Source organism: Entelurus aequoreus, linkage group LG14, assembly GCF_033978785.1.
Source record: "Entelurus aequoreus isolate RoL-2023_Sb linkage group LG14, RoL_Eaeq_v1.1, whole genome shotgun sequence".
NCBI classification, from domain to species: Eukaryota; Metazoa; Chordata; class Actinopteri; order Syngnathiformes; family Syngnathidae; genus Entelurus; species Entelurus aequoreus.
This window is the reverse complement of record NC_084744.1, coordinates 8,382,298-8,401,496: the sequence shown is the minus strand read 5'-3', so window position 1 is coordinate 8,401,496 and position 19,199 is coordinate 8,382,298. Positions and strand designations below refer to the sequence as shown.

Here is a 19,199-nt window from a genome sequence, read left to right as displayed (position 1 = left end):
TTAGATGCAATGGTTTTCCGTATTGGGACCATGATTTCGGTCCTAACTTGTGCACCGGTCCTCATATGGAAGGTACTTTTCCTTATTGGTATCTCAAGAAGGGTAGAAATACAAGAACACACACACACACATTGAGATTGCAGGCAGAGTTATCTCAACAAACAAACACTTCTGTTCTTCACCACTGTGATCAAACATCCCGACTGTCAAGATGGAACAGTTTTTCCTCCGTCCCAGGTCCTAAATCAGTTGTCTGTGGAACAGAATGAGACGTTGAGAGAAGGACGGCTATCAAAGCAGCCTTTCGTTCTCCGAGTTGTTCCTTCTCTTGAGAATCTAGGCCGTGGTGTGTTCAGGTGCTCAACAAAGCGTGTCCATTATTCACGCTGATGTCGTGTTTGCGACAGCTCTCAGACCAGCATCTTGTCGGCGCCGCGTGTCCTCCAAACAGCAGGATAAAAAAGGACACTGACCACGTTTCCTTGCACTAAATGAGTCTGATTTCTTACATAGTTTGGCACAAAAGAAGCATTCTACCACCCAAACCTGAGGCCATGTCCACACGAACACAGATACTTAATAAACGCATACTTTTGTCTTTAAAAACGCAGGCTTTTACAAACGCTGGCCAAAGTGTAGAGTTCCAAAACTCTCCACTTAGCGCAGGGGTGTCAAACTCATTTTCATTGAGGGCCACATCGCAGTAATTAATTTACATCATGCGGGTAATAACCTGTGATTAATCATGATTAATTATTAGATTTTTTTCATGTATAACTTGCTTTAAAATCATAAATAAAGGTGACAAGCAGATATTGAACTATTTGTTTTTAACTCACAAAAATAGTTTTGCAATACTTTATATAAGAACACCTTAGTGCAACGGCTGCTACCATGGATGAAGCTGCAAAATATCCAAAGAAACGAAAAGTTTTGTCTGAGGATTAAAAAAACAACAACATTGCACCTCCAAGTCCATGGTTCTCACCCGGAAAAGGGTGGAGTGCGAAGAGATCTTGCCCCAAGTGAAGGAGTTCAAGTACCTCGGAGTCTTGTTCACGAGTGAGGGAAGAGTGGATGGTGAGATCGACAGGGTGATCGGTGCGTTGTTTTCAGTAATGCGGACGCTGTATCGATCCGTTGTGGTGAAGAAGGACCTGAACCGTAAGGCGAAGCTCTCAGTTTACCGTTCGATCTACGTTCCCATCCTCACCTATGGTCATGAGTGAAGTGAAGTGAATTACATTTATATAGCGCTTTTTCTCAAGTGACTCAAAGCGCTTTACATAGTGAAACCCAATATCTAAGTTACATTCAAACCAGTGTGGGTGGCACTGGGAGCAGGTGGGTAAAGTGTCTTGCCCAAGGACACAACGGCAGTGACTAGGATGGCGGAAGCGGGGATCGAACCTGCAACCCTCAAGTTGCTGGCACGGCCGCTCTACCAACCGAGCTATACCGCCCCCTGAGCTTTGGGTCATGACCGAAAGGACAAGATCACGGGTACAAGCGGCCGAAATGAGTTTCCTCAGTCGGTTGGCGGGGCTCTCCCTTAGAGATAGGGTGAGAAGCTCTGTCATCCGGAAGGAACTCAGAGTAAACAGATGAGGTGGTTCGGGCATCTGGTCGGGATGCTACCCGGCAACTCCCTGGGGAGGTGTTTAGGGCACGTCCGACCGGTAGGAGGCCAGGGGGAAGACCCAGGACACGTTGGGGAGGAGATCTTTCCCCAAGTGGAGGAGTTCAAGTACCTCGGAGTCTTGTTCACGAGCGAGGGAAGAGTGGTTTGTGAGATCGACAGAGTGATCGGTGCGTTTTCTTCAGTAATGCGGACACTGTATCGATCCGTTGTGGTGATAAATGAGCTGAGCCAGAAGGCGAAGCTCTCTAATTTACCATTCGATCTACGTTCCCATCCGCACCTATGGTCATGATCTTTGGGTTATGACTGAAGGGACAAGATCACGGGTACAAGCGGCCAAAATGAGTTTCCTCAGTCGGGTGGCGGGGCTCTCCCTTAGAGATAGGGTGAGAAGCTCTGTCATCCGGAAGGAGCTCAGAGGAAAAGCTGCTACTCCTCCACATGGAGAGGAGCCAGATGAGGTGGTTCGGGCATCTGGTCGGGATGCTACCCGGACGCCTCTCTGAGGAGGTGTTTAGGGCACGTCCGACCGGTAGGAGGTCAGGGGGAAGACCCAGGACACGTTGGAGAGGAGATCTTGCCCCAAGTGGAGGAGTTCAAGTACCTCGGAGTCTTCTTCACGAGCGGGGGAAGAGTGGTTTGTGAGATCGACAGAGTGATCGGTGCGTTTTCTTCAGTAATGCGGACACTGTATCGATCCGTTGTGGTGATAAATGAGCTGAACCGGAAGGCGAAGCTCTCTAATTTACCGTTCGGTCTACGTTCCCATCCTCACCTATGGTCATGATCTTTGGGTTATGACTGAAGGGACAAGATCACGGGTACAAGCGGCCAAAATGAGTTTCCTCAGTCGGGTGGCGGGGCTCTCCCTTAGAGATAGGGTGAGAAGCTCTGTCATCCGGAAGGAGCTCAGAGGAAAAACTGCTACTCCTCCACATGGAGAGGAGCCAGATGAGGTGGTTCGGGCATCTGGTCAGGATGCCACCCGAACGCTTCCCTAGGGAGGTGTTTAGGGCACGTCCGACCGGTAGGAGGCCACGGGGAAGACCCAGGACACGTTGGGAAGACTATGTCTCCCGGCTGGCCTGGGAACGCCTCGGGATCCCCCGGGAGGAGCTGGACGAAGTGGCTGGGGAGAGGGAAGTCTGGGCTTCTCTGCTTACGATGCTTCCCCCACAACCCGACCTCGGATAAGTGGAAGAAGATGGATGGATGGAAACAATTGACCTTGTTTCCCCTTCAACTGGCGCTAGAATCCTTTCAACTGTTAGTTTTCTATTTCACCTTTATCATAGCGTCGTTCGAACCGTGACGTTGAAAAGCTTCCTTTTCCGTTTTTCATTCGTGAGTTCCCTAGCACAATGAAAGCATATCCGCTTGCACAACCTTCAAAATAACGGTCATATATTACATAACAAGACAGAAAGACATTTCCTAAACAGCTTTGAACAGTTGTCCCTTACACCCTGGACTACACAGACCGACAACAATCAGTGTTGCCAATCAGCCAATCAACAAATTGCATGTCTTTGGAGGTGGGAGGGGCCTATCTGCTTGGTTGACCACCATTCCTTTTACTTACGGGAAGAAGTCACGTGACGGAATACGACCGATGGTTGCGTTCAAGAGAGTGCACGGACTGTGAAAATACAAACATTTTGGGAAATCAGACTAATTTAGTGCACGGAAACAGAGTCGGTGTGTTCTGGATTTTTGTAGGAGCTTTAGCAAAATGGGACAGAGGACACATATCAGAGGACAGAAACCCTCACTTCGTTATTCAGCTCAAGCAAGAGTCGCTTACGTGAGCTTTGAACGACAAGGCAGCTCCTCGAGCGTTAAATGAGCCTTTGATTAACCTGCGATGATAGAGCGGGCTAATGTGGGCGTCCATGTTGATTGCTTTATTTATTTGCTAGGCTTCCAATTTATGTTTCCCCATCTTTGCACTCATAATTAGTAGATTATTTTGAAGGTGATATGACAATCTGGAAAGTGAACACATCCATATTAAAATACCACTGCACCATCAGCCAAATAACAGCTAGAACTGGCAGGGTGTTGCTGGTAGAAACCCTTTCCATCCATTGTTGTCATGTCAGAAGTCATCATGACGGGAATAAAACACTAATATGAAGAGATGAACTGAGAGCCAACATCCTCTAGATCAGAGGGTTCAAAGTGTTTTTTACTGAGGGCCACATTGCAGTTATGTGTGGCCCCAGAGGGCCGCTTGTAACAGTGAATACTATTATTACACAATTGTTTTATGCATTTTATTAGTAGATTTCTTTAATTAAAAACCTCTAAAGGCTTAGTGGCCACATGCGTGGACAGCACCGTTTAGCTCTTATTTCCAAAATTGTGTACACTACTGAATTTAGGTCTTATGGCCACTTATGTGGACATTTATACTGCCATCTGGTGGTGTCAGAAGAGTATAACATACAATGGAATTTGGGGGGGGGAAACGTGTAAAAATAAGAATTAGCATGTCACTAAACATGAAGTACACGTTTGTGTACTTATGGACTAAGTACATCATATCGAAAGATGATTCTTAGTTTTTATTCTAATTAGGGTCCAATAAGCCCAAATAGCAAAGAAAAAATAAAACAAAACATGTAAACAAACAGCTTGGGCCTTAAGAGGTTTTAAAACTAAAATGTTAAAAAAAAAAAATGGTAAGCAATAATTTCACCTCAAAATGTAGTGTATTTTACTGTAAATGGAAAAACAGTACTGCTGTTTTTATGGTAAAAAATAAAATAAATAAAAAAGGCAGCTCAGTTGCCAGAATTTTACTGTAAAATGTACATTTGATTTTACTGTAAATAAAAAAACCTGCAATTTTACATAAAAATGTTGGCACCTGAGCTTCCAGTTTGTTTTTTTTGTTTATTTTTACCGCAAATCAACAAGTGTAGATTTTTCGGTGTATTACTGTAAATGCCAAAACGGCACCACAGTTTATTACAGTAAAAAAAAAAGTATTTTTTTATTTATTTAGAGAAAAATGCTGTATAAACCACAGTCAATTTCACTATTCTACCATGAAATCTATTGCTACTTTTACATTGCACTATTTGATGGAAAACTTGCCTTGAAATCATTATTATTAGTATTTATTTCTATTTTTAAAAAATGGTTTGAATGTTTGATCATATATTTTTGCATAATTAGACAATATTTAAGTTAATATAATTTGTCTTTTTTTCTGCCAAAATAGAAAGAAAGAATACATTTAGTAAGAAAAGTTACAGTATTTTATTGATACATATTATTTCCAGGCTTTTGAGGGCCAAATAAGATGAAGTTTATAATAAAATGAAGTGGCCGGCCACATCTTGAGTTTGCCACCAGTGAACATTTGTAAAACAGGATTTATTTTTCCCAAAATATGTAACTCTGACAATAGAAATAGCCAAAAATTGCTCAAGAACAGGAGCCGACTTACCATTAGGTAAACATAGGAACTTGCCAGGGGCTCCAAAACGTCAAAAAAAAAATAGATTAATAAAGTAATATTTCAATTTACGAGCTGTGACCGATTAATTGTGTTGGAATTTGTCCTATTCCTTCAAGAAATGTGCGGACAAAGCTAAGATTTGAAGTATTTGAGAACTCCAATATCATCAGTTTACAGACGAGAATGTTTACTAATGGAAAGAAGGAGAAGAAGAAGGAAGGAGACAAAGACAACTTTTTATATCCCTTATATTGCTATTGGGAATGAGAGGAGGAGGAAATGGGCGAAGTGTCCCGTCTCCTGGGAGAAGGGGAGGAAGAATAATTGCGATACCAGTAAAAACTGGAAAGTTTTTATTGGCACGGGAGCCAAGCGTGCAGGTTTTAATATACATAGTTTTTTAACACAATCTTTCTCCCGCAGAACGTGACTTTTCAGTCACGTCCGTATCCTCTCTCCCCTCCTGCTCCCGGCCGCTTCCTGTTAAAGACAACAGATGATTAGATTAACACGTACCACCTGTGAAATCTAATCACCTGCCAGCTGTGTCTCGCCGTCAGCACTGCCACGCCCCCGTGTCTGATGGTGCTCTGTCCTCAGCACCATGGACAGAGGCGGTGACCTTTGCTCCTGCAGGCAGCGCTGGCCACATCTCCCTCCACAGACCCGTGCTCTGAGAAGATGCGCGGGGCTACATACATCTCCAGCGGACTCCAGGAATGTATCAGGGCCACAAAAATGTCGTATCTTCGACAAAATAAACAGTCCCGTGCCGTGAAAATAAGAATTACATCAGATGAAGAGTGTTACTAAGACTGAAATTGTTGGACAAGGAATGACTAAATTTTTAATTTTGCCTTTTAAAAATAGAAAAGCAACTTTTAAATAAGAAATGATGACTAAAAACAATACAATATAACGTACCACTAACACAAACAGTAGTTTTGTGAAGTCATGGAATAATAATGTACAGCATTTACCTTGGAGGGAGGACTTCTACGTTGTCTTCTTGCAGCTGCTTTTCAGTCAAACACACCATCAGCAGCTTTTCTGTAATTTCATGGATAAATGTCTGCTGTTTAGATATTATACGTCGTGATACGTCGACTACGCGCTCTTTTATGTTTTTCTTGATTTATTATTGAATATCATACTACTAGCTGTGTCCTTGAAAAAAAAATAAATGATATTAGCTCATGCTAGCTACAAGCTAATGTTAGCAAGTAAGACCAGATGTTTTAGGCTTATCTTCCGGGGTTCACTCTGACATTTGCTACGCTAACTAATGGCGGGAATGTTTTTAACTCAAATTTTTGCTTGCGACTTAAAACATTAACCATTCGTCGAGTCACAGCTCTTATCTCAAAACACTCTTAAGTTGAGGAACTCTTAACTTGAGGTACCACTGAAAATTTGTCATGTTTTTATAGTCATTTTTGTGCTTCAAAGTACAATGAAACGATGAAAAAATCCTAAACGTTGTCGACAGATCTTCTCACGCGATAAACTATTCCATGCTACTGCTTTTCACCATTGTGCTTTTTACAATGCCTAATTCCGATTATTTTTTTCTTTGGCGCACTGCCACCAGAATCCGACAAGTCTTCAAGGTTGGAGAGGTAATGGAAGTTAAAGTTAAAAGAAAAACAACAAAAAAATGACAGTTTAGTGACACGGGACTATGTAGTAGCTTGTTATTGTTGTTTTGGTACAGTGTTTTTGTCAGGAACACACACGGTTGCAAGTATGCAGAGACGGTAGGCGAAGTGCACATAAGAAGGTAATTTATTTGAAGTACCTGGCAGAACAAAATGGTACAGGTTGTGAGACATGGAACAAGTTTAGAAAATAGACCATTACATATTAATCCCAAAAGAAAGAACAAAAAATGAGGACCAATTGTACTTTTCATTCTTAAAGATGTTTTGTTTTGTTTTTCACACCAGAACAGCCTGGTATTTTGACAAGGTTGTGTTCACTTTCCTGTTAATTTAAGGGGAAACTACAATTCTTGGAATCATTCACAATCCTTATGTAAGACAAAAACACATAAGATTGTCTTTTTATGCATTCTAAGCCGTAAATAAAGGCTAGCAAAAGTCAGCTAACAATACAGGTAATCTGAATTTCTCTATCCTGCATAAGTGCTCTAAAAAACATCCAAAAACGTCCATCAAAGTTGTATATACACTGTAAGTATACATGTAGTATCTAGTAACATTCATAATAACATGTAATACTTACATACTTTGATCGTTGTATGTATTAATTTCACAGACGCATCGCAACGTTCACTTTCCCTTCAACAGCAACAAGACTACTAATCATGGCAGACTTGATGAGAGACAACAAAGACTACTTTGGGACAAATGATGATCCAGATACTTATTTTTTTGATCCTGAATATAAGGAGGATGATCTACAAGTTTTAGAAGCTGTGTGCTAAACAGCTTCAGTCAAACACTAAGCATCATGTAGCAGTATTGCTAAGTGCTAAACAAGATATACAATCATAATAAAACAACCATTTACTGTACAATGTCTGCTCTCACTGGGATAAAGACTGATGGGATGTTTATATCTTCCTCTTTACATCAACAATTCATCATAATCCTCACAAAGGGTTAAAAATACTGTTTTTTTTTCGTGTCTTTCTCGCCATTTCCGGTTCTAAGTTGGATGTCAAAGTTGACCAACTTGTAGGTTTATGTCCACAACCTTCTACTATCCAGGTGAGAGACATGATTTATAATCTAGAATGAACTTCCACCAACTCAGAGGCGATGCAGCAGCTCAATATGGCAGCATAAGCCAGTTAGCTCTGCTAAAAATAGTCCGTCTGCGTTAGCGCTCGTAATAACATCACTTAGACCAGTTAATATTCGGGTCACGACATGTAAATGGAGTAATGTTGACGCTTCTTGGATGTTTTTTTAGAGCGCTTCACGGTGTGGAACAGTGTACTCTTATTAGCTGCATTGTTAGCCACCTCTTACTCGCCGTATTTTACAAGTTAGAATACATGTCTTACGTGAGGATTGTGAATGATAGGCAAAATACAAAAAAAAAAGAAATGTTTTTCTTTTAAGCAAATTCCTGGCGCGTGTGTGTGTGTGTGTGTGTGTGTGTGTGTGTGTGTGTGTGTGTGTGTGTGTGTGTGTGTGTGTGTGTGTGTGTGTGTGTGTGTGTGTGTGTGTGTGTGTGTGTGTGTGTGTGTGTGTGTGTGTGTGTGTGTTCTGGCAATGCTTAGTTAATGGGGACATCGCTCTGTTTACACAGTCACCTTTAGGCATACTTGCCCACCTTGAGACCTCCGATATCGGGAGGTGGGGGGAGGGGGGTGTGTGGTTAAGAGGAGAGTATATTTACAGCTAGAATTCACCAACTCAATTATTTCATACATATATATATATATATATATATATATATATATATATATATATATATATATATATATATATATATATATGAAATACTTGACTTTCAGTGAATTCTAGCTATATATACATATTTTATTATACATATAAATAAAATAAATACTTGAATTTTAGTGTTCCGGGGGCTATCCAGTAGATGGCCGTATTGTCCTGTTTAACTTCTCCGTTCATGAATGAGTATATCATTTCGGCCACCGTGTTCAATGCAGAAGTCTGTTCTACAAAATGTACAGGCAACATACACCTTCCCCTTCGAACTGTCCTGGATGAACTGAAATTCTTGTTTCCGTTCCTTTTGGAACTTGCAAGCATATTTCTTCATCTTCCTCGTCAACGACGTCGCCAAGTCTGTAACTTCCTCGTTCTTCTGCTTCGTCTCCTTGTTGTGTGCGCAGTTGTGCACTCTACTCTCTAAAAGCCCTAGATGTTATGACGTCATTGGGCAGGCAAGCTGTTTATATTGTGGGAAAGCGGACGTGAGAACAGGCTGTCCCCACTCGGGTCCGCATTGAGCTGGAGGGGGCGTGGCCTCCAGCTCCGGCTGAATACCGGGAGTTTGTCGGGAGAAGGGAGGTTGTCGGGAGAGGCGCTGAATACCGGGAGTCTCCCGCTAAAAACGGGAGGGTTTGCAAGTATGCCTTTAGGGGACCTCTGACGGTATGGGGACAAAAAAAAACAGGTCCCCTAAAGGGAAACCTTTTTAAATGATAGTCAGATCCATTCTGAAGATGCCTAAGTGATTTTTAAGCTTTGGCCCATTAAACATGTTTACTGGTTAGTTTGAGTGTGACACATTTGCACATTTTCCCTTATTAAAAAAAATGGTCCTCGGTAGTCACGTACATATTTGGGTGAATTATGCACAATTATTTAAATGTGGTCCCCATAAAGCATATGAAGTCTTTTTCCCCCAGGGTCCCCAGTAAGAATGATCAACACATTACTTCATCATTCCAGAGATTTAAAGACGTGTATGAGCTAACTGGCCAGTGGACATTTTACACCATGTTTTGTTATGCCTCCACAACCTGTAGAAAGGGTGGTCCCCACAAGTCATGATCAAAAACGTGGTCCCCATTCCAAATGATAACCAGTATGTGTGTGTGTGTGTGTGTTTCTTGCAGCCGGGTGTTGTGTGCAGCGTTTGTAACCGGAGGGCTGACGAGCTGAGATTGCGTCTCGGCGGTAAAGACGTTGCCTAAATAAGAAAACAAGCAAGCGGGTCTCGCCGGAGCAAACACACGTGCGTCTTCTCGCATCTCAATGAAAACATCAGCTTGCCGCCAGCTAAAAAAAAAAAAATAAAAAAAAAAAAAAACCCTTGTGGTTAAAACGTGATGTTTTTAGTGCTTCTGAGGCCATCCTTTCCCCAGCGGGGGTGCGTTCAAGAGCACTCGGCCTTCTCCACACAGACGGGACAAAAAGGTGTAGAGCATCCAAAGTCTTTCCCCTGGCGTGTCTTTTACTTTGAAGGCGTTGTTTTGTGGACTCCTGCCTGCCTGACCTGGGATGACGTTTATATTAAATGTTCCCAGCTCCGCCTACATGTGTACCTCCTAAATAAAGACTGGAATCCTTCTGCGTTTTCTCCTCCGCCGCGGGGCGTCACATGATGTTTGTCGATGTTGACTTCTGAAACACGCAAAAATGTTTTCTGTTGACCCGCTTGTAAAAGTCAACCCCCCCCCCCCCCCCCCCCACGACTGTGTAAACGTGACCTTTCCATGTAGCGATGACTTTGTTCCAACTGTGAATCGGTCTTGTCCCGTGTTGCTGTAAAAACTCCTGGAGGCGAGCCTGAGCGGGCCACAACTTCTCTGTCCAGTCCTGACTTTCTTTTCTAGGACCCGGAGCCTCTCAATAAACATATCATGGTGTCTCTCTGGCTCTGCGTCCTTCTGTCACACCGTTTGCCACAACTTTCTGCTCTTCTTTAAATTTGATGCTTGTGGAAATAATGTCTACTGGCTTTAAGCGTTCATATAATTGACAGTTCACCACCTAATAGAATAGAATAGAAAGTACTTTATTGATCCCTGGGGGAAATTCAGCACCACAGTTCGCTCACAATAGACATTAAACACTTAGGTCTTTTTTACATGTGAATAATATAAATACAGTCTATTATACAGCGTTATTCACATGTGAATAATATAAATACAGTCTATTATACAGCATTATTTGCATGTGAATAATATAAATACAGTCTATTATACAGCATTATTCACATGTGAATAATATAAATACAGTCTATTATACAGCATTATTCACATGTGAATAATATAAATACAGTCTATTATACAGCATTATTCACATGTGAATAATATAAATACAGTCTATTATACAGCATTATTCACATGTGAATAATATAAATACAGTCTATTATACAGCATTATTTGCATGTGAATAATATAAATACAGTCTATTATACAGCATTATTCACATGTAAATAATATAAATACAGTCTATTATACAGCGTTATTCACATGTAAATAATATAAATACAGTCTATTATACAGCATTATTCACATGTGAATAATATAAATACAGTCTATTATACAGAATTATTCACATGTGAATAATATAAATACAGTCTATTATACAGCATTATTCACATGTGAATAATATAAATACAGTCTATTATACAGCATTATTTGCATGTGAATAATATAAATACAGTCTATTATACAGCATTATTCACATGTGAATAATATAAATACAGTCTACTACACAGCATTATTCACACGTAAATAATATAAATAGTCTATTATACAGCATTTTTCGCATGTGAATAATATAAATACAGTCTATTATACAGCATTATTCACATGTGAATAACATAAATACAGTTGGGATGTTACACCAGTTGCAAATTTGCATACTTTTTGCAAAATTAAAAGAAAATTATCTGTAAATATGTTGTTTTTTCTTGTTTTGTTTACATTTGTTTACCAAAATTTAGTAATAGTTTCTCATATAAAAAATAATAACAAATGCAAAATGTATTACTAATAAAAATTATATGTATATATATTTGTGTAAAAAAAAAAAAAAAAAAAAAATTTATATATATATATATATATATATATATATATATATATATATATATATATATATATATATATATATATATATATATATATATATATACAGTATATATATATATATATATATATAGTTATATATATATAGATATATATATGTGTATGTATATATAAATGTATATATATTTATATATATGTATATATATATATGTATACATATATGTGTATGTATATATATAATGTATAAAAATTCATATATATATATATATATATACCAGTGGCGTGCAGTCACTAGAGGCAGGGGAGGCGGGGCCTCACCTGCCATCATGGAAAGAAAAAAAAAAGTAAAAAGAAAAAAAAAATAATTACATTGTTATATGTATCCAGTGATTATACTAAAGTTATTTTCCATTTTACTTCGCCAGTTTTAGATTATTTTTATTTTTATTTTCACATTTGCCGTTCAAATACTGAGAAGAGACGGTGCGGTGATCAGCAGCCAGTTGAGGCACTTGTGCCTCACCATGGATTGCGCAATGACTCGGCTAACTGCTGGCCTGCTGTGCAGTGAGACCGTATTGCTATATGAATTATATTATACATTTCCATAGTTTAGTTAGCTGAGGTATATAATGTACAGTGTATTTTGTCAACAACTGTATGTGTGTCACGTATTTCTTGTGCTGAGCGATCATAAATCTGCTGCGGAGACGCACTGTGAGAGGCTCGTCTCATAACCCCGCCTCCTGGTGCCAACCATCTCCGCCGCAGAATGCACCGCCCGACGGGAGCGCCGCGGCCACACCAACCAAAGCCCACACCCAAACCCTCCACGTGCAAGACCGAATCCACCCAAAAAAAGTCACTTAACAAGAAGCCAAAAAGTGCAAAAACAACAATGCTCGCGCTGCAGGAGCCGCGAACGACCGCAGGGACACAACATTAGGTACACCTGCAGACTGCAGCACGGATTTCATATTTCATTCATTCACAACTCTTCCAACACGAACACCACTGTTCCCGCACTTATAAGTAAAGGTAAGACCATAATAACGTTTTTTTTATTAAATGTGCTTTTTTGTGTGCTACAGTTTGTATGTGTAAAGTTAAAGTTAAGTTAAAGTACCAATGATTGTCACACACACACTAGGTGTGGTGAAATTTGTCCTCTGCATTTGACCCATCCCCTTGTTCACCCCCTGGGAGGTGAGGGGAGCAGTGGGCAGCAGCGGCGCCGCGCCCGGGAATAATTTTTGGTGATTTAACCCCCAATTCCAACCCTTGATGCTGAGTGCCAAGCAGGGAAGAATGCTGGTATGAGCTTTTAAACATAACCCGTTAACTGCTGCCAATCAAATGGTGAATAAGATACTCTTTAGGGTTCATATGTTTGTAAATCTGACTGTGATGAAGTCAGTGCCTCACCTGACATGAACCTCACCGCACGCCACTGATATACACATATATATATTAGATATATGTATATACAGTATTTATGTGTGTGTATATATATTTATTTATATACATATATATACACACACATATATATATATACACATACATACATATATATATATATATATATATATATATATATATATATATATATATATATATATATATATATATATGTATATGTATATATATATATATATATATATATATATATGTATATATATGTATATATATATATATATATATATATATATATATATATATATATACATATATATACACATACATATATATGCATACATATACATATACATAGATACATATATATACAGGTTACAGGTTAGAAAATCTTACTTGGAGATGGCATGTATACGTACATGTATGTATGCATGTGTATATATATATATATATATATATATATATATATATATATATATATATATATGCCATCTCCATGTAAGCTTTTCCAACCTGTATATATATATATATATATATATATATATATATATATATATATATATATATATATATATATATATATATATATATATATATATATATATATATATATATATATATATATATACATATATGTGTGTGTGTGTGTGTGTGTGTGTGTGTGTGTGTGTGTGTGTACGCAAATATATATATAGATATATGTGTATATATATACATTTGTTTATATACACACAGGTCAGAAAAGCTTACATGGAGATGGCCTGAATGTCTTTTTTTTAAATGGATTCTCATTAAAAAAAAAAGGTTGTATTTAATTGTTGTTTAAATGGATTGTGTAATAGTATAGATTTAGAATGGAGGTGAATAGGAATGGACAGGTCACCTGCATGGATGTTTTTGTGCACACTACTATTGAGAGTGGACGGCTCTAAAAGGAAGAACACCTTGAACTTTGAGTTGTTAAAAAAAAAAAACAGGGAATAAATGTGACAGTTGTGGTGTGAAGAAGTGAGAAGGACAACACCTGCAGCTGACTGGGCAGCAGAGCAGACGCAATGACAGCAGAAAGCACTACAAAGCCTTCAGGGCGCTCCAAAGGATGTTTCTTCCTCCATTAGCGCTCGGAAAGCGTTTGAGGACACCTCCCGTGTGTCCCCTCTTAATTGGCGGTCATGTGAGGTCACGCTGGCAGGAAGTAGAAGAGGGAGGAGGAAACAATCATTTCATAACAATTGGGAGTAATTGCTAAACACTTAATGGCTCCTTGTAGAAACGTTATGGTGCAGCGCATCATTTTATCCACTTGTGCTGGGAAATTAGCATCACTTCATGCAAATAATGACTAATAATATATATTATCACTTCATGCAATGACTGACTAATAATATCTAGCATCACTTCATGTAAATAATGACTAATAATCAGAGGTGTGGACTCGAGTCACATGACTTGGACTCGAGTCAGACTCGAGTCATGAATTTGATGACTTTAGACTCGACTTGACAAAATGTAAAGAGACTTGCAACTCGACTTAGACTTTAACATCAATGACTTGTGACTTCACTTGGACTTGAGCCTTTTGACTTGACATGACTTGCTACTTTCCCCAAAACCCAAAGCTTAAAAAGTTATTTGGGAGCGCTCCGGATCTTTCATTTTGTACGTGTCTGTCTGTCCATCAGCGTGTGTGCTGCCTGTCAGCTGGTGTGCTGTCAGTACAACAGCCAATCAAATTAGTTATACGTTGTTTTCATCACACAGCATTCATCCAATCAAATTGCAGGACAACCACCGAACAAGAGTTGTCAAACAATGCGGCAGAGAGAAACAATTATGCCAAAGTTGGTTTCGTTCACGTACAAAAACTACGACTTGGTCAACAAAAAACGAATTGCGTATGCAAATCACGCAGTTTGAATATTACAGACGGAGACGCAACAACTTCCAACTTCGTTCGACATTTGAAGTTGCCCAAAGGAGGGTAAGTTTTGAATGTAAGATAACGTTTATTGGCTAAGTAACATGACTTTTATTTGCTGTGTAGTTAAATCAGTGAGGCTGTAAACTCACTGCTAACGTTATAACCATAAACATGTTTTAAGGGTACGCAGCATCGAGCGCTACTGCCTACTGGCGCAGACGAGACGCGGGGCCGCCATCTTGGAGTGGTGATCCGCTCCACTCAGTGCAATTTATTTGTCAGGAGCAATGAACTGTCAGCGCATTTAATTCATTTTACCTCACTGAATACCACTGATTTTCACGCGGTTTTTTGTCATACGTGTAGCTATGATAACGGACACATGTTTTGGCAAGTTTTATTATTCATAGTTTGCTTAACAGTAATATAATATTCTTATACGCTATAAGTGACCAGACGTCCGAGATCAAAACTGGGAATATAATCCCAGAGAAGGGGGAAAAAACGGTAAGCTATTTTTAAATTGAAGAAACAATATGATTAGGTTATATATACATGCGTATATCCTACATAAACAATGTATGAATACATTAGATATCTATATATCTTAGGGACCTATAGACTGTATCTCTGTTGCTGCAGCAGCAGAGAGTTTATTCTGTCTTGACACTTTGTATTGATATTTTGTATTACATTCTTCCCTTAAATGATAATGTTTACAGTGATTGTTATGTATTTATTTTTATGTATGTCGCTTTGGATAAAAGCGTCTGCCAAATACTTAAACATATATAAACACCTGAAAGTCTTTATATCAGCTAAAACCACCAATTTGTTTCACTACGTTCAGAATAAAACCAAATGCTGTTTTACCCAACAATGTTAGTATTTAAATATTGTTCTTGAAGACTTATTCCTGGTTACAATTATACTGTTAATAAAGTATTGTCTTATATTTTGCCTAAAATGAGAATGCATCATAATCAGTGGCGTGTGGTGAATTTTGTTTTAGGTGGAGCTGAAAGTTTGTAAACCAAACCCCTGTAGGGGCGTCATCCTCCCCCAGAAGATTTATTTGTGATTTTCACATACAAATATTGAATATCTTTGCTCCTTCTCAACTCTGTGGTAATATTATTTTCATAAAATACAACCAATAGTATGTTAATGTTTGTTTTTGCAAATGTGTTTATTCTGTAAAGGAATGAGTTAAATGTTTAAAATTGTTTAAACTATTAAAATTACTGTTAATAGTGCTATTATGAATTGCAATGTCAGCACTATTTTTTTTCTTGCAATTTCAAATGCACTTGTTTTAATAAATAAATACAGCGTTTTAAAAGCATACACAATCTGTGTAAAAATATTAGTCTGTGGTTAAAAGGACTTGAAAGGACTCGAAACTCAAAATGCAGGACTTGGGACTCGACTTGAGACTTTCCAGTCTTGACTTTGGACTTGACTCGGGACTTGCCTGTCTTGACTCGGGACTTGACTCGAGACTTGAGGGCAAAGACTTGAGACTTACTTGTGACTTGCAAAGCAATGACTTGGTCCCACCTCTGCTAATAATATCTAGCATCACTTCATGCAATTACTGACTAATAATATCTAGCATCACTTCATGCAATTACTGACTAATAATATCTAGCATCACTTCATGCAATGACTGACTAATAATATCTAGCATCACTTCATGCAATTACTGACTAATAATATCTAGCATCACTTCATGCAATTACTGACTAATAATATCTAGCATCACTTCATGCAATTACTGACTAATAATATCTAGCATCACTTCATGTAAATAATGACTAATAATATCTAGCATCACTTCATGTAAATAATGACTAATAATATCTAGCATCACTTCATGCAATTACTGACTAATAATATCTAGCATCACTTCATGTAAATAATGACTAATAATATCTAGCATCACTTCATGTAAATAATGACTAATAATATCTAGCATCACTTCATGCAATTACTGACTAATAATATCTAGCATCACTTCATGCAATTACTGACTAATAATATCTAGCATCACTTCATGCAATTACTGACTAATAATATCTAGCATCACTTCATGCAATTACTGACTAATAATATCTAGCATCACTTCATGTAAATAATGACTAATAATATCTAGGATCACTTCATGTAAATAATGACTAATAATATCTAGCATCACTTAATGTAAATAATGACTAATAATATCTAGCATCACTTCATGTAAATAATGACTAATAATATCTAGCATCACTTCATGCAATTATTGACTAATAATATCTAGCATCACTTCATGTAATTACTGACTAATAATATCTAGCATCACTTCATGCAATTACTGACTAATAATATCTAGCATCACTTCATGCAATTACTGACTAATAATATCTAGCATCACTTCATGTAAATAATGACTAATAATATCTAGCATCACTTCATGCAATGACTGACTAATAATATCTAGCATCACTTCATGTAAATAATGACTAATAATATCTAGCATCACTTCATGCAATGACTGACTAATAATATCTAGCATCACTTCATGTAAATAATGACTAATAATATCTAGCATCACTTCATGCAATTACTGACTAATAATATCTAGCATCACTTCATGTAAATAATGACTAATAATATCTAGCATCACTTCATGTAAATAATGACTAATAATATCTAGCATCACTTCATGCAATGACTGACTAATAATATCATTCACAACACAAAGGATGTGATATCAACAAACTCTTCAAATATTACGTAACATCGCTCATTATTGTTGTGTAACGCCTGTGTATCAATTACACACGCACACTTCCTGGATATTTCCTGTATTCTTCCTGGATACTTCCTGAATACCTCCTGTATACTTCTTGTATACTTCCTTTATATTTCATCTATACTTGCTGGATACTTTCTGTATACTTCCTTGATATGTCCTGTATACTTCCTGGATACTTCCTGGATATGTCCAGTATACTTCCTGTCTACTTCCTGTCTACGTCCTGTATACTTACTGGGTATATCCTGTATACTTCCTGAATAATTCCTGGATATTTTCTGCATACTTCCTGTATACTTCCTCTATACTTCCTGTATACTTCTTGTATACTTCCTGTAATCTTCCCGGATACCTCCTCTATACTTCATGGATACCTCCCGTACATTTCCTTGATACTTCCTGTATGCTTCCTGTATACTTCCTGGATACCCCCTGTATACTTCCTGTATACTTCCTGGATACTTCCTGTTTACTTCCTGTATACTTTCTGGATACTTCCTGGATACCTCCTGTATACTTCCTCTATACTTCAGTTATACTTGCTGGATACTTCCTAGACATTTCCTGAATACTTCCTGGATATTTCCTGTATACTTCCTGGATATTTCCTGTATACTTCCTCTATACTTTCTGGATACTTCCTGTATACTTCCTGTATACTTCCCGGATACCTCCTGTATACTTTGTGTGTACTTCCTGTATACTTCCTGGATACTTCCTCTATACTTGCTGGATACTTCCTGTATATTTCTTGTATACTTCCTGGATACCCCCTGTATACTTTGTATACTTCCTCTATACTTGCTGGATACTTCCTGTATACTTCCTGTATATTTCCTGTGTACGTCCTCTATACTTGCTGGATACTTCCTGTATATTTCCTGTATACTTCCTGGATACCCCCTGTATACTTCCTGTATACTTCCTGGATACGTCCTGGATACTTCCTGTATACTTCTCTTACCAATTCTGCGCAGGGCCGTAGCAACAAAGTCCGGGCCCCATACACCAGACTCTTAAAGGGCCCCCCAACATGCTGATTGTGTCTAGTTATTAGCGTGGTTATGTAATTTATGTGTTGTTATCAATAATCAGACTTCTTCCGTGTCAAAATCTCCCCACACTTTGTTTTGTGCTCTTTTTTTTTGTATTTTTTTTTGTTTAAATATTATAGTTTGTTTTGTTATTAACATTTTATATGTATGTATTAACATAAAAGTGACAAGCGGTAGAAAATGGATGGATGGATAATAGTATTAATAATCAGCCTTATAACTTGTCCAAAAAAAAAAAATAATAATAATAAAAAAATAAATGCATATTTTAGGAAAAAAAAATGTTCGCTAAAATGTCGTAAGGGGGGACCCTTATACAAAAAATGTAAAAAAACAGACTTTCTTCAGCAGCACAATACTGGTGCTGCAGTTGTAGGAGATGTCTCAAAACCTCATCAGGAGTCCCGAAAAAACCCGAAAA

At 38.1% G+C, this 19,199-nt stretch overlaps 1 protein-coding gene across 1 annotated transcript in view; it reads left to right on the top strand.

Moving 5' to 3' along the window:
• The window catches only part of LOC133664342 (dehydrogenase/reductase SDR family member on chromosome X-like), a 214,172-nt gene extending 203,745 nt beyond the window's left edge, over positions 1–10,427 (top strand). The window contains exon 8 of the mRNA XM_062068863.1: positions 9,673–10,427. Coding sequence (XP_061924847.1) covers positions 9,673–9,718 — 46 coding nt within the window. The 3' untranslated portion in view covers positions 9,719–10,427. The remainder of the gene's footprint in view (positions 1–9,672) is intronic.
• Positions 10,428–19,199: the final 8,772 nt, after the last annotated feature.